This window comes from Capronia epimyces, assembly GCF_000585565.1.
Source record: "Capronia epimyces CBS 606.96 chromosome Unknown aczIQ-supercont1.6, whole genome shotgun sequence".
NCBI lineage: Eukaryota > Fungi > Ascomycota > Eurotiomycetes > Chaetothyriales > Herpotrichiellaceae > Capronia > Capronia epimyces.
The window spans coordinates 1,093,977-1,107,940 of NW_006912909.1; the positions used below are offsets into that span (position 1 = coordinate 1,093,977).

General features: G+C 51.4%; 7 protein-coding genes across 7 annotated transcripts; 4 read left to right on the forward strand and 3 right to left on the reverse strand.

Annotated features, from left to right (window-relative positions):
• Window positions 1-974: 974 nt before the first annotated feature.
• A1O3_07274 (uncharacterized protein) lies at window positions 975-1,766 on the forward strand (the record flags this gene model as incomplete). The annotated part of the gene is made up of 1 exon (XM_007737384.1): window positions 975-1,766. The coding sequence occupies one exon, from the start codon at window positions 975-977 to the stop codon at window positions 1,764-1,766; it is 792 nt and encodes a 263-aa protein (XP_007735574.1).
• A 304-nt stretch (window positions 1,767-2,070) lies between these two features.
• A1O3_07275 (uncharacterized protein) lies at window positions 2,071-3,528 on the forward strand (the record flags this gene model as incomplete). The annotated part of the gene is made up of 2 exons (XM_007737385.1): window positions 2,071-2,211; window positions 2,269-3,528. The coding sequence occupies 2 exons, from the start codon at window positions 2,071-2,073 to the stop codon at window positions 3,526-3,528; spliced, it is 1,401 nt and encodes a 466-aa protein (XP_007735575.1).
• Window positions 3,529-4,012: 484 nt separating this feature from the next.
• Window positions 4,013-5,402, forward strand: A1O3_07276 (uncharacterized protein; the record flags this gene model as incomplete). The annotated part of the gene is made up of 2 exons (XM_007737386.1): window positions 4,013-4,464; window positions 4,517-5,402. 2 exons carry the CDS (start codon window positions 4,013-4,015, stop codon window positions 5,400-5,402), a joined length of 1,338 nt encoding a protein of 445 aa, XP_007735576.1.
• A 914-nt stretch (window positions 5,403-6,316) lies between these two features.
• A1O3_07277 (uncharacterized protein) lies at window positions 6,317-6,697 on the reverse strand (the record flags this gene model as incomplete). The annotated part of the gene is made up of 1 exon (XM_007737387.1): window positions 6,317-6,697. One exon carries the CDS (start codon window positions 6,695-6,697, stop codon window positions 6,317-6,319), a length of 381 nt encoding a protein of 126 aa, XP_007735577.1.
• A 1,940-nt stretch (window positions 6,698-8,637) lies between these two features.
• A1O3_07278 (uncharacterized protein) lies at window positions 8,638-9,540 on the forward strand (the record flags this gene model as incomplete). Its single annotated transcript, XM_007737388.1, has 2 exons — window positions 8,638-8,754; window positions 8,845-9,540. 2 exons carry the CDS (start codon window positions 8,638-8,640, stop codon window positions 9,538-9,540), a joined length of 813 nt encoding a protein of 270 aa, XP_007735578.1.
• Window positions 9,541-10,442: 902 nt separating this feature from the next.
• A1O3_07279 (uncharacterized protein) lies at window positions 10,443-11,584 on the reverse strand (the record flags this gene model as incomplete). Its single annotated transcript, XM_007737389.1, has 3 exons — window positions 10,443-11,225; window positions 11,346-11,361; window positions 11,409-11,584. 3 exons carry the CDS (start codon window positions 11,582-11,584, stop codon window positions 10,443-10,445), a joined length of 975 nt encoding a protein of 324 aa, XP_007735579.1.
• An 808-nt stretch (window positions 11,585-12,392) lies between these two features.
• A1O3_07280 (uncharacterized protein) lies at window positions 12,393-12,715 on the reverse strand (the record flags this gene model as incomplete). Its single annotated transcript, XM_007737390.1, has 2 exons — window positions 12,393-12,509; window positions 12,626-12,715. 2 exons carry the CDS (start codon window positions 12,713-12,715, stop codon window positions 12,393-12,395), a joined length of 207 nt encoding a protein of 68 aa, XP_007735580.1.
• Between the last annotated feature and the right edge of the window lie 1,249 nt (window positions 12,716-13,964).

Genomic DNA, 13,964 nt, shown 5'->3' on the forward strand with positions numbered 1-13,964 from the left:
ATCTGGTAGAGTACGCTCTCCTTTTTTGTCCCTTTTTTCTTTCTTTTTGTGACTGTGCCATGTGCAGGACTCGGAAACAGTGAAGTGGTGCAGCAGAATCTGCTGCTGCCATCAGGTCCAGTGACAGTGAAGGGCCACAGTGTTTATCTCCAGGCTGCCTTTTGCGCTTGTCGAGTAGCACCATCGAGATGGTCGTTAAGTAAATGTCATTGGTTCCGACTCCATACTGAAGCGAATGCTAAAACAGGCATTCGATGTTCCGCAGGCTTTATTAGATCCTATCATATCTGCTAATTTATCGACCTCCGCCGCATGCTCCGGGCTGAGAGTTCGTCGAAGGTACTGCTAGTATCGCATCCGCAATGGTATCTTCCTGGCTGTGATACTCGCATTGTTGTTGCAGGCCCCACAACCGTAGCCTCTGTATGAACAATCCCTCCAAGATACTCCCACTAGCGGTGTCACTTCCAGCTCGAGGAGGCCTGCAGTCTGACGGGTCTTGTCTCTAAAGATGCGACCAAATTTATGACTGGAGTTAACCGGGGTCGAGCATATGGGAGCCATATGCACCTTCGGGACATTAGGTATAGGTACACCTTAGGCAGGCGACAAAGCCGAGGGCTGCGCCGCCATATATACCCCCTTACGTGGACGGGTGGTTGTCAGAGAATAAAGAAAGTGAGAGCGGCTCTATACCCGAGTGTATGTACTAATTAACTGGCTCCCGCGGCGCAGATGGTGCCAAGAGGCTGGAGTTTGACAACTCGAACTTCAACTTCAACTCCAACTTCACTAAACCTAGACCCTATACTTCTCGCTCTCGTTGCAATGTTCAGCTGTTGATCGGCACTTGTCTGACTCTTAGTTGACTAAATCTCACTCTGCAGCAAGCGACTAGTAATTGCTTGCCCCCATGGAGTCGTGCCTTGGTGTCGGGAAGACTTGAAGCATTCGACCAGTCCCCGGCCCTAAGAATGGATGGTCAACGAAATCCGGAGTTGCAGAAGATCCTTGCAGCCTTGAATACTTATGCTCCGCCTCTCTCTATCCCTCCAGAGGCGAGCGCCTTCAGTACGGACTTGTCCTCCAACGCAAATTCGCATGCCTCCGTGCTACCGGGGCTAGACTTGCTTGCTGATCCAGAGCCCCAGGAGAGGGCAATCACTCCTCCTCCTGTTCTTCGACATCAAGCAACGACTCCTCCACAGTTGAATTGCACTGCTCGATCAGAAGATATCCCGAGTACGTCCTTGACTCCCACGGTGCCAGACGCGTCGACCATCACTACGTGGCCAGCAGCACTCAAGCACGTTACCCGCCATCTAGTTCCGAATGAGCAAGCTTCCCGGCGCCTCAAGCACCTCATCTCCGAACAGCACAAGCACGAGCGTCAGTGGTGGGCAGGTAGAGAAGGCATAGTGGCTAGGCAGCAAGGAAGGTCTGGCACTTCACAGCAGGTGGCGGCGCTGTTAAAGTCTTTAGGCGGAAAGGAGGTACCGATGCCTCCTTCTGACCCTGCGGCAAATCAAGCTGAGCTAGAGACTTATGACAAGAAGGTGTATGCAGGACTTACGGCTATGGCATCGGATTTTGACAGACAGCTGAGAGCCATTGGTGTGCCGTTCTATGCCATCAAGCATGATCTGGTGATCCTCGAAAAAGGCCCCGAGAAGGCTGGGGCACCGAAGGGAAGGATTGATAGGGGTGAATTGCGCGAACTCCAGAAGAGAATGTTGCAGACTCTAGAGGACTTGTTTGGTGACTGAAAGCTGTGAGGTGTGAAGATTTTTGCTGAATTGATGGCCCGTACCTGCTGGCATTGACTACTTGTATTTCCATGCTTTTCTGTTAAAGTTCAGTGAATACTGTGCAGGTATATATGGCTGTCGCCTGTGCAGTCTCGAAAGGAGTGCTAAGGAGTGATTATTTGGCAAAAGGACACAACCCGCATTGTAGGAAACTTCGCAGTGGTTTCCGCAGCCTTCTTTACATCTGCGCACCTCGCCCCAACTTCAGCAACACGCATTCCACTTACAACAAACATCACCGCTACTGACCTCCCTCGCAAACATGGCTACTCTACGAGAACTGTTCACCACTGCCGAAGGCTGCGATCTCATCATCATCTGCCAAGGAGAGTTTTTCTTCGTCCACAAGGCAGTCATCGGCCCTCAATCAGCCGTGTTGAAGACTGAGGCGTGTAACTCTTCGGTGAGGCTCTCAGAGTGTCCTATACTTTGGTGTTACCGTTCTAATGGAGAATCATAGTTCCTCAATGGCGAGGCTTACCTTGTGGACGACGATGTCCCCTTGACCGTCTTTCGCAAGATCCTCGCGTTTCTCTACTGTGGGGATATCTCTGGGTTCCCGGAACTCCTGCGTCCAGCTGGCCCTCAATGGCTTCCGCCACCTCTGGAATACTTCGCCCGCACATTTCCTCATACTGACAGATTCCTGAGAACTGTGATTGGCAAACCTATAGCCAAAACAGACAACGGCCTTCCTTCGGCGGAACTGGATATGATCAGCAACACTCGTAAATGGTCTGTATTGACGGAGAAACAACGTGTGATGAAGGATCTTTACGATGAAAAGTCCTGCAATTCTCCCACCGAGGTTTCCCAAGAGCTGGACATCTTCGCAGCAGCTCAGCAGCTAAAAATCACTTCTTTGGAAGCATTGGCCATGAAAAAGGTTCTTGCATGGTTCGAGAAGGAGCTACAGCTGGGACGTCCTCTCTCTGAAGATCTGCATAAGATAGCAGACTTGGTGTTGCGGAAGGAAAAGGCATTTGTCAAGCCATTCTTCAGTCTCTACGCAAAGTTCTTTCCGGCATTAGGAATGGACCTCTCCCTGTCCAGGCTCATGAAGGATTTGGACCGAACCACCTTCGACCTGTTCGCCCAGCTCCATCCCAACTGGATAACTGAACGCAATCGGTTGAACGAAACAAACGAACAGAACAGGCAGAGAGCCAAAGCACTCGAAGGCGAGATCGAGCTTCTCAAAGGCCAATGCACGTCTTCCGAGAATACATACAAAAAGGATATGGAAACCGTGAAAGAGGCTTTAAAAACAGCACAGGTGAATGAAATTGCTTCTGCAGCCAAGGCGGAGTTGCTCGAAAGACTAAACAAGTCTCTGCAAATGGACTTGCTCATGGCCAAGGTCTCAAATCTAAAGACCAAAGAGAGCAACCTTCCAAAAGCAGACAATCAGCCCAAGATTGACACCGCTGCTGAAGATGCAGAGAAACTAAAGAAGCAGCTTATAGATGTCCAGTTGGCTCTGAAGCAGCACAAGGCAGACCATCAAAAGCTCAAGAACGCTCTCAAGAAGGAGAAGGAGAAACTGAAAGACCAGTTGGATGATCTGAAATATGCTTTCAAGCAATTCGTGGCAGATGTCAATGAGTCAGGCCGCTGTGCTGGTTGCAAACGTGAGTGGAACTTCACACTCGGCCACGACCATTACACTGCTATCAACATCAGCTGCAAGCTTTGCCGCAAGGACGCCTGGTACTATTAAAATTGATGTTGGCTCCTGCAGCAAGCAAAGTCCAACGCTTTGGGGGTATGCAACCATGTCGCCAAAGTGCTATGTGATAGGAAGTGGAAGGAGTACAATGAGGAAGCTGGGAACTGCTGGACCTGTGTCGGGAGGATTGACTGAGCGGTCAGTGAGTTGAGTACAGCATGGACTCACACACAATGGCTGAATTGTGTAAAGTCAGTGGCTTGCTGCATCCAGTTATCACTGCGCCCTAGGAGCTTGAAATGAGCAAGTGTATTGTAACTTCTCTTCCTTTACATCCAGCCGATAACAGAAGGCTGCACCTTCACCTTTACCTTTACATTCTTCCTTCTTCCTTCCACATCATCTCGCCATCCTCAAACCCCACTCTAAGCTTGTACCAGGGTCTATATTCGGCATCAATACGACGACGGATACTGACCTGGTACGCAATCAATCACAGAATATGCGTGATTCCTCTTGATGGCACTTCACAATCATGGCAGAATCCTCGAGTGAAATACCTTGCGAAGGCCATCGAGACCTCGCAGACCAAGCAGAAACGTTATCGAGAGGACTCAACCAACTGCGTCACGGCTGTGGTCATGAAAGTACCTCTACAGGCATCGCAAGTGTCGCGTTGGAGCTCATGCTCCTTGCCACCGAGCTCAGGACCCTCGATAGCGCGGTTAGTGCGAATAAGGAGCAGTATACCAAAGCGTTTGATGAAGACTTGGATGAGATACGCACTCACCTGGCTGGGATCTTCGAAGACATAGCAGACTGCTGCAGTGAAATGCACAAGGCGGATGGGCCAAAACAGAGTACTGTTGGTTGGTTGCAGAAGAAGCGATACGTGAGCAAGGTACAAAAGCACCTGGAGGCCAACAAGACCGCACTCGTTGTCATGCGGATGGTCCTTCACCATGGCAAATCGTACGGCACACAAAAGTAAGCATGTAGTTCTGGGCCTGGGAAGAATTTTCATTCTAACTTGCTATAGCTCACCTGACCGTCTGGCCGAATCGTCGCCTCATATTCTGCAAGAGGATCGGGCCATACTCGAATCCGTCTTTGCGAGCAGAAAAGCGATATCAGAACTGCACAGATTTACGAACAAATCACATGAACATAGCACATCTAGTTCATCAGCAGCAACAACAGACCCTGTGCCGTCCTTCAAGCCTGGTGCCCATGGACGGAACTTGTCCTCGGCTACAGGAGTTGACACCCCCCTTGTTGAAGACGTCCTTCCTGCTAGCAACTATATCCGAAGGATCGAAAGTGACGATTCCCTGAGGAGTCGTCTCTCCAACCGTGGAGTGCGGCTTGCAGTTCACAGCTCGATCCTAGGCTCCAATGCCCAAGAGGTCCCAATGTCGTTGAAAAAGAGATGGTTCTACCAAGATGGAGTGAGAAATGTTGTTGATCGAGTCTTTGTGCAAGATCGATCAAGTGCGCAGCTGAGCAGGATCTCCGAAGTGAATTCGAACATGAGTCCTGGAAATTTTGCGGAGGAACCTTCTCTTCAGCGAAGTGTAAGCACACCAGACAAGTTGAATGAGCCAGCATTGGAGAACTCTGGGGTGGGAAAGAAGGAACTCCATGTCGGAACATCGAAGGCCAAAAAGCGAAGTCTTACTCTTATGGAGTCACCTGTTGGCAGGACACTAGGCAGGGTGATTACACGATTGTCCCACATCACCATCAACAGCGACCGGAAAACCGAAACAGCAAACGTCGAGGTTGACAAAGAAAAGAACACAGATGAAGAGAATGAGAATGGGGACAGATCTGGCTGGTCCTACCGTTTTTCCAAGCCATTCCTTAAGCCGGAGCTGACGACACCCGACTTCAACAGAGACGTCGAGAACATGGCTTTGCGTTAGAGGTGGAACGAGTTTCAGCGAGCGTGAGTGATGATAGCTGTATTCATGTTGCACCAACTACACAACTAGCTAGCTATAGCCAATATGCGTCCAGGAAGGTTGAGGAGCAGAGCTTGACAACCGGGGGCTGTGACCAAAGGGAAACTGATATAGCTGGGAATTGTATAAGATAAGTTTGCCAGCAATGAGACAGACAGCTGTAGAAACACAGAGACATGGGTTGTCCGGATACGAGGCATCAGAAAAGTCATGCAAGCAATTCTATCATTGGAAGTCCACATTCACATGGAAATCAAACCATCTCATTGTGGCGAGGCTGATATCCCCTGCCAAGCATTGAGGGGCCAAGTCGCACTGATACTGTCCTAGTAAACCACTCGCGGTCAATTCTCCATGTACGGATAAATGGTTGAGTATACGGGACAGTCTTGAAGAGCAGTACCTTATAGTCAGATTCCATCTCGGATGACATAACAGTCGCTCTAAAAACAAGATTTAAGTTTCATACGACACCACCACCACCACCACCGATCGACGATTCATGTTTTGAAACTTAGGCAGTCTCAGCCTTATGCTTTAACCAGAAGCCTGGTCTAGGCGTGCTATCTATACTATATACTATATAGCATGCGCTCCGCCTGCGACCAACGGCGTTGATAGACAACATGGAACATTTCAACCTTCATTTGACATCATGAAGATGAGATGGAAAGTCCAACCGTTCTCAGTTCTCAGTTTTCAGTTCCCACATTACTCGCGGCTGGCACGCGCTCGAACGCCGGCGATCATTAATCACAGTAAATAAAGCGTAGTTGCGGGGGCAATCATTAATCAAGGTAAATCGTAGTTGCGGGATTGGATTTCCATCTTTCACCACATGCCGTACTGATAACCGGATATTCATCTTTCATCTTTCACCACATGCCGTACTGATGACCCGGGAAGGGACCACATATGCCGCCCGCAATGGTCTGCGGCGGGCCGACGTCGCCCTCCCCGCCGGCCGGGGGAGACACGTAGACGGCGCCGTCGACGCCGAAGAAGACGCACGGCCCGGCGCCCACGGTGCTGATGTGGCTGACACTCAGGGCGTTGTTGGTCGGCGTGAAGACACTGTCCAGTGGCACGTCTAGGGTATATTGGCCGTCGGCGGCGCCGATGAACGTCACCGACACGGATGCCGAAGATTGTCGTGCGCTGATGGGTGTGGCGCCCACAAGGCCGAGGCTGAGGCTGAGGCTGGAAAGGAGGAGTGGTAGGACGGAGGCGACAGTTGTGAGTGAGAAGGAGACCATTCTGCGCGACTTCAGGGGTTTGTTTTGTTTTGTTTTGACTGTGACGGTGACGGTGACGGTGATGGTGACGGTGACGGTGAGAAGGTCTTGAAGCTGCAACGAGTCGAAATGTAAATGCCTGTACAGTCTTGGAGACGACAAGAGATTCAGGGTAGATTCGAGGGTAGATTCGAGGTTATGGCCGACTGGCTGGCTGACGGACTGGTTGGCTGACGGACTGACTGATGCTGTTCCGATTCCGATTCCTATCTCGAATTATGTGATGGTAGTGTTGACGTGTTGTTGAGACCAGAGTTGGAATATACTGATAACTGCAGTACTTTGAGAGAACCTGGCCGGGAATTATATAGTAATATGATCAACCAGAACCAGAACAAGAACATTAGGTACATAGGTTCTGCATCTGCATGAATTCAGGCCGGCTTACTTTTCTGGCCTACCTTAAGGTCCTGTTCCCGCCCCTCTGGGATCTGATAGATGGTTATGTATAGATACCGCAAGGCGCAAGGTCCAAGGCTCATCTAGAATCTCGATTCTGGATGGTCAGGAACCGTCGGGCCAGGGCCCGAAGGAGGCGTGGAAGTGGAATCGCCTGTGCAGTGCGGCTCAATCAAAAGCCTAAGGCAAGGCCCTAGCCCATCCATAGCGGTATCAGATAATAACAGTATCAGGGATCAGGGATCAGGATAAGCCCCGAGAGGAAGGGAGGCTCAAGGGGGGCCCACGGTGAGCCATACATGGTATTCGCGTATTTGTCGTGAACCGTGGGGGCCTTGAGGATGAGGATGAGGATGAGGGGAGGATGAGAGTGAGGATGAGGGTGAGGATGAGGGTGAGGATGAGGCGGTGCACCGGGCTGAGGGTGAGATGCTGCGCCGGAGGTGGATGGTGGATGGTGGATTTGGGCGCAACATTATCAGACGAATACCGCTACCGTACTTACTAAGGTACCTTATACATATACTACTAAATATACTCTGTACAGTTAATTACATACAGATATTCTGCCTGAGTAAGGTGGTCAGCCTGACCAATTAACCTATGTATGTATGTAGATACTTGCCACGAAGGAGCGCCGGGGTTGCATTACATTCCCCTCCTTGCTGAAGGAGCTTATCCGTACTCAGTAATTATAATAAGAGATGGATAGAGCGCTGCCCTACGTATTTCGCTATATACTCCGTACTACTAATCAGATACTTTACCCAGCCCCCTTCTAATTCTATCTCAGCATCGTACTGCGTACATTGCACGCCACGCCTAAAGAGAGTCCTGCGGTATATGCTTTCAGGTTGTATGTATCATGTATCTGTGGGATAATCATGGAATTATAATAGCACTCTAGACTAGGCAGAGGCGGTACAATATATACCTACGCTACACGCTATACGCTGGACGTCCAGATGGGAGATGGGAGATGGGAGTGCGATGTGCGATGTGCGCTAGTGGGTAGTAGGTAAAATATAGTCTTTTTAAAATCCATCCGGTCGACAATTAATTGTCAGGCATGAAACATGAGGCATGAGACCATGATCTCTCGGCGTGGATCGGCACAGGCGTTATCTTTGAAGTGGATGGAGAATGGAGAATGGAGAATGAAAAAGGACATAAAACCCGCTCGCCGCCCACGGACTTTGCGGCCGCATTGTCCGATTGATATGACATGTGTATCCGCATTGCATGGGACGTGGACGTGGATGTGGACTGAATGGCACGCAATGACCATACGACGACATGCTCATGCACACGCACACGCACACGCACACGCACACGCACACGCACACAACCCTGGATCCATATCATCGTGATCGTGAACGTGGCCGTGTGTCTATGAGTCTTCAAGTTGTGGTTCCTCTCCTCTTTCTACAGAAACAGATACCTAAACCCAACTCTGTCGATACATCGATCGACGTCTACCCAGCCAGCGCGAGCCTTTGAAAATGTCACAACTCCCACTTCCGGCCCAGACGCTCCAAGGCAAAGTGGCCATCGTCACCGGGTCGTCGCGTGGACTGGGGGCGGAAATGGCCATGGATCTGGCCCGACGAGGAGCAAAGGTAAAACCAGGACATCTACATCCACATTCACGTCCACATCTACATCCACGTCTGTTTCTCTGCTCGCTCCGTGCTCACCCAACATGACAGGTCGTGGTGACATATACCTCGGCGTCGTCGGCGGCCAAGGCAGCACAGATCGTGTCGGAGATCCAAGCCCTGCCGAATGCGAACTCGAATTCGAATGCCAGCTCGGCCAGCTCGGCCGCCATCAGCGTGCGCGCAGATCTGGGGTCGGAGTCGGGACCGCGCGAGATTGTGGCATCGACGCTGGCGGCGTTCGGCCCGCACATCGACATCCTGGTCAACAACGCGGCGGTGCAGATCACGAGGAGGCTGGCCGACCTGTCGACGCAGGACTACGAGGCCGTGTACAACGTCAACGTGCGCGGCGTCATCCTCATGACCCAAGCGGTGCTGCCGCATCTGCGCGCGCCGGCGCGCATCATCAACATCTCGTCGGTCGGCGCCCGCGCCGGCTTCGCCAACTACTCGCTCTACGTGTCGTCCAAGGTGGCGCTGGAAGGCCTGACCCGCGCCTGGGCCGGCGAGCTGGGAAGTGATGGCACCACCGTCAATGCCGTGGCCCCGGGCCCCGTGCAGAGCGCCATGCTCGACACCATTTCCCCAGACCTGGTCGAGATGCAAAGGCTCAATACCCCGGTGGAGAACAGGCTGGGCACAGCCCCCGAAATCGCCGCCATCGTCAGCTGGTTGGCCTCGAGCGATGCTAGTTGGGTTTCCGGTCAGGTGGTCAATGCCTCCGGTGGCTTTAGTATGTATTGAGTCGGACGGAATGTCATCTGCCACTGCCACTGCCTCTGCTACTGCCACCGCCACTGCCACCTGGCTCAGAAAGGGGAAAAGGGCATAGGGATTGGGGAGTTGCTCTTCTCCGAGAGAAAAGGGAAAAGGAAAAACCCAGCAATGGAAATAGAAATGGAAAAGGCAAGAGGACAGAGGTGCTTCCCTTGATTTAGAATTCGAAAAAGGAAGAAGGCGGCATTCCGAGTCAATAGAAGATAGATAGATACAACTGCATGCCGGCATCGATGGCTCTAGTATACTTCGTACACCCTCATACGCCTATCGTCCAATCATGACGGTCACATCGCGTCAATCCATCTTCTCTTCATCCTGCTGCACCTGCACGTTCAATGTTGACATCGGACCGGGGCGAGATTGATCTTGTCCATTCAGATCAGAACCCACGCGCGTACTCGACAAAGCCATCCCGAGACCTGTGCTCTGCAAAAAAAGTGAACGTGCGCACCGGGATAGGATCAGAAAAGGGCCACCACGGTAATCAAACGACGGAGAAAGAAATGGAGCAAAGGAAGCCCATGTCCATGCATCAGGACGCATCTGACGCTCCCAGGCAAGGGAGGAGCTGGCCCTCTGGTCGAGTCCTTTAGCATCTCGTGCGTGAGGTCCAATGGTCATGATATGCACGAGGTCTGCAGTTCCTCCACCCTGTGCCATCCGTAACTTGAAGGGGTTGTCGTCTCTTTCTTCGGGTAGATACATATTTGTCAGGTTCTGCGATAAGCCGAGCAATATGCTACCATGTCCGTCCGCAACTCTCTTCTCTCACATGTCGACATGGGTGCCGGACTATGCTTGACATAAGCGACGGCCGGGCATATCCAATACACCGGTGGCTGCCACACTCGTGTTCCCAGCTATATTCAGTCTCGTTTACCCAACCCGCCGCCGTAACCGCCGTACCCTCCATATCCTGAGCCTCTCGCGGTGCCGTTCCCGACATTCCCGCCGAGTAGTCCATTGCCATAGATTCCGCTCCTGCCACTCTTTTGCCTTTCGTAGATCAACATGGCCATTGCACCAACCCCAGCACTGGCAGCCAGCGCAAAGAAACTCAACAACGAAAATCCAATGCTGTGGTCTCTTACTCCTAAAACAGGCCGGCCAACCATCCCAGGTAGAACAGCGCCGTCTATCCAGCCAACATTAAAGGTCAGGACCATAGGCTCGTTGCGGATGATTTTGGTACCCTCCATCGGTGCCGAATATGAGGTGTTTGGCAGAGAATACGCCGCCGAGGCAATCAAATGCGACCCAATGTCAGTCGCCGACGACTCTGGGTCTTGTGACATATGGAAAAGCACATTGATGTTCGTGTGGAGGTGAAGGTGAGACAACTGCAGAGTGCCTTGCAGGGCAATTGTAAAAGGTGTCCACAATGTTTTATCTGCGCCCGTCCCATCAATTTCAGGCAGTGACGAAGTGATATCAAGCCCATCCTGAGACAAGGGGTATGATGGAATGCGACACGTCAGAGGAACGTCGCTGTGGACGAAGAATTCGAATAAATGATACAGCTCGTCGGGCAGCGCATCGATGGTACATGTCTGGGTTTGTGGGGTGTTATAGAGGAAGGATAATGGCTCGTTCGTTTCGTTACACGTCGGAAATGGTATATACTGCAGATTGCCATGGGCATCGGTGATCTGGGTAAGGTGACATGAGTACAGGTTACTCGGAGAAAGATCGAGGATACAAGTGTAGCGAGTAGCTCGCCATGCCGCCTTGGATACGCGAGGATGCAAGCAGGTGGGCGCTCAACGTACATGTTCACCAGTTTCACTACGGAGGTAAGTGTCAATCCAATTAGGGTCATCTTCCCTACTCACATGGTCCTATTCAAGCAGCTGACGGGGATCAGGTCACCCTTGAAATACCCTCTTTTTCTGGACGCTCCATCGACGAGACTCGTTTGCTCGCCGACGGCGCTCACAGAGGTGGCGAGGGACAAGTAAAACACCACCAAGGTGTTCAAAGGCAGCGGCAGAGGCAGGGACCAGAACATGGCGGGGTCAAGACATGGAAATGGTGCAGATGTGTTTTTTCCTTTTCCTCGCCAGAGGAAATTGGCGCAGCGCAGTTCGGGCTTCCTGCAACCTGGCAACTTGAAGGGCAGCTGCAGCGCTAAAGACGGGCCGGCCCGCCTCCGCACGCAGACATAGACATACGTCATGCACTTGCAGTATTGCCACCCTTGCTGCAGTGAGCTCCGGAAGAGCAGCAGCGGCGGGATGCAAGACGACGACGACTACGAGGACGATGACTACATGACACGCCCACCACAGGCACACTGCTCGCGACCTTACAACTTCAAGGTGCTTGGGTCCTATTATGGAAAGAGTGTCATCAGGTTTGGCACAGCCCGGGACCGTTCATGGCTGTGAGCAGAGTATGAATAGAGAAGTTTGCAGATGCACGAGGAGAAGAACTGGGACTTGGAAACATGCACTCGGCCAGACCGGGCATGCAAACGAAGGCGAAGGCGGAAGCGATATTCACCATGGGCGAAATCGAGAACATCCGAGAACGATAGTCAGTAGGGCAACGCATCCACCTGAACATCGGATAGAACTTGCCGCTAGAGTATATCCGCTTTAGATATCTCTAGAATGATAGATATTGGAGGAGGAGAATAGGGTCAAGTAGTAGGATGATGAGGTTTAATCCGTCTTTAGCCATTACTTTGGTATGTCTAAATTGGCACAGCCTTCATACATCCCACTCCAGGCTTGATTTCCGCAGTGGCCCTTTTCTCTACTATGACCCGGCCTCAGTTGACTGTATAATGTCCCACGTATGCATCAAAAAGGTCATCAAGTGGTTTTGCTCGTCGTGGCTTCAGAGTGCTTTTCGAGGATATGGGTCGGGTTGCTTGTCAAGCCATCGAGCTGGTTTTCTTTGCCTTCATCCTTGGACTTAGATTCGTCGATCTAGGAGTACAGGTTAATACCTTGAATATGATGAGTTATTGTCGGTGGGGTGACTGGATAGCAGCGACGGGAGGGACTGCGAGTGTGTTATGGAGCGAAGAATTGATATGTCATACCTTTCCACTGCCAGGTTGAGGTTGTCCTTGTTGAGCATTGGTCTGGGTTTCGGGCTCTGGCGACTGGCGACCTGCGTTCGGTGCAGACATAGTGGCAGATTTTCGATGTAAAGGAGCCTGTCAACCTGATCAGCAAGCGGTACCACAGCAAGTATGCAGAAGATGGACTGACTTGGTCTGGCTTGGGGTGGTGTCTGAACGAGAAATCAGAGTGTTGTTTTAATGCGACAGTTGATTCTTGGAGAGTTAATAGAAGGATAAAAAGAGAAGCGAAGTGGAAGCACGCACAGCTCGAGGAGAATAACATATACATACGTGACGTCGTGGGAGCAGATCCAGCGATGACGTTGGGGTGATTACGAAAGAGACAAGAACCTGCGTATCATGTCACAGTGCCTGCACTCCTTTCTCGGGGATTATGAAATCCTAGGTGGGAAACCCTTGTAGGTGCCATGTGCCATGTGCCCGCGACTGAGATTGGTCTTTCTCTTTCGGTCTTGTTGTCTTCATGCCAATGCTCGTGAATGCTCGTGAAAACTACCTACTTGACAGCCCGCAACAATATGCAGCTCTACATTGAGAAATCTAATACTCTGGTCGACCTTCAAATGTGCCGCACAAAAAGCCTCATCCACACCCCACCGTGTATCCGTACATAGTTTGCACCTGCCACAGCGTGAACAACGAACGTATCTTCCGAAATCAACACTCGCTCCTCAAGCAAAGCTCCTGAAGCACCCGACTAGTGGCCATGACATTTATGACGCAGGACTTTGTCCTACTTTCCCCTCAAACTCGGACTGGCGATTCCGAACACGGCCAGACCATGCGCCTTGCACTTGAGGCAGCTCCTGCTTTTCTCCTCACGAATCTTCAGTTGGACATAGTTTGGGCACCGACGGCCAGCCTGGTATTTGCAGCCCTGCTTGTCCATCTGGTATGATTCATAGTGGCTGCACTTCAGGCTGATCAAGCGTTCGAAGCACATTGTGAGAGATTTTCTCGTGTCGGGACCTGCAACAAATATTAGCACGGCGAGAGTCACCAAGGTCGCGCATACAAGACACACTTTGTTTAATGCTTGTCAAGGACTCGAGATCCAGAGCTGCTGAGTATTTCTTTCTTTGGTAGTCCCAGTCCGCAGCTGGGCCCAGTGCTCACGATCGGCCCAGTTACCCAGGCTCGTCGCAGGCCTCACAGAAGCGGTCCGTGGAGATGGTAGAGGGTTTGTTCATACTCTGGCGAGGGGTGAGGGAACCAAATCAACAGTAGGAAATAAAAACAATCGTCCGGGACGATTGCAACGCGGTGATTCCAAAAGGTGTAGGTGTCGGTGAGA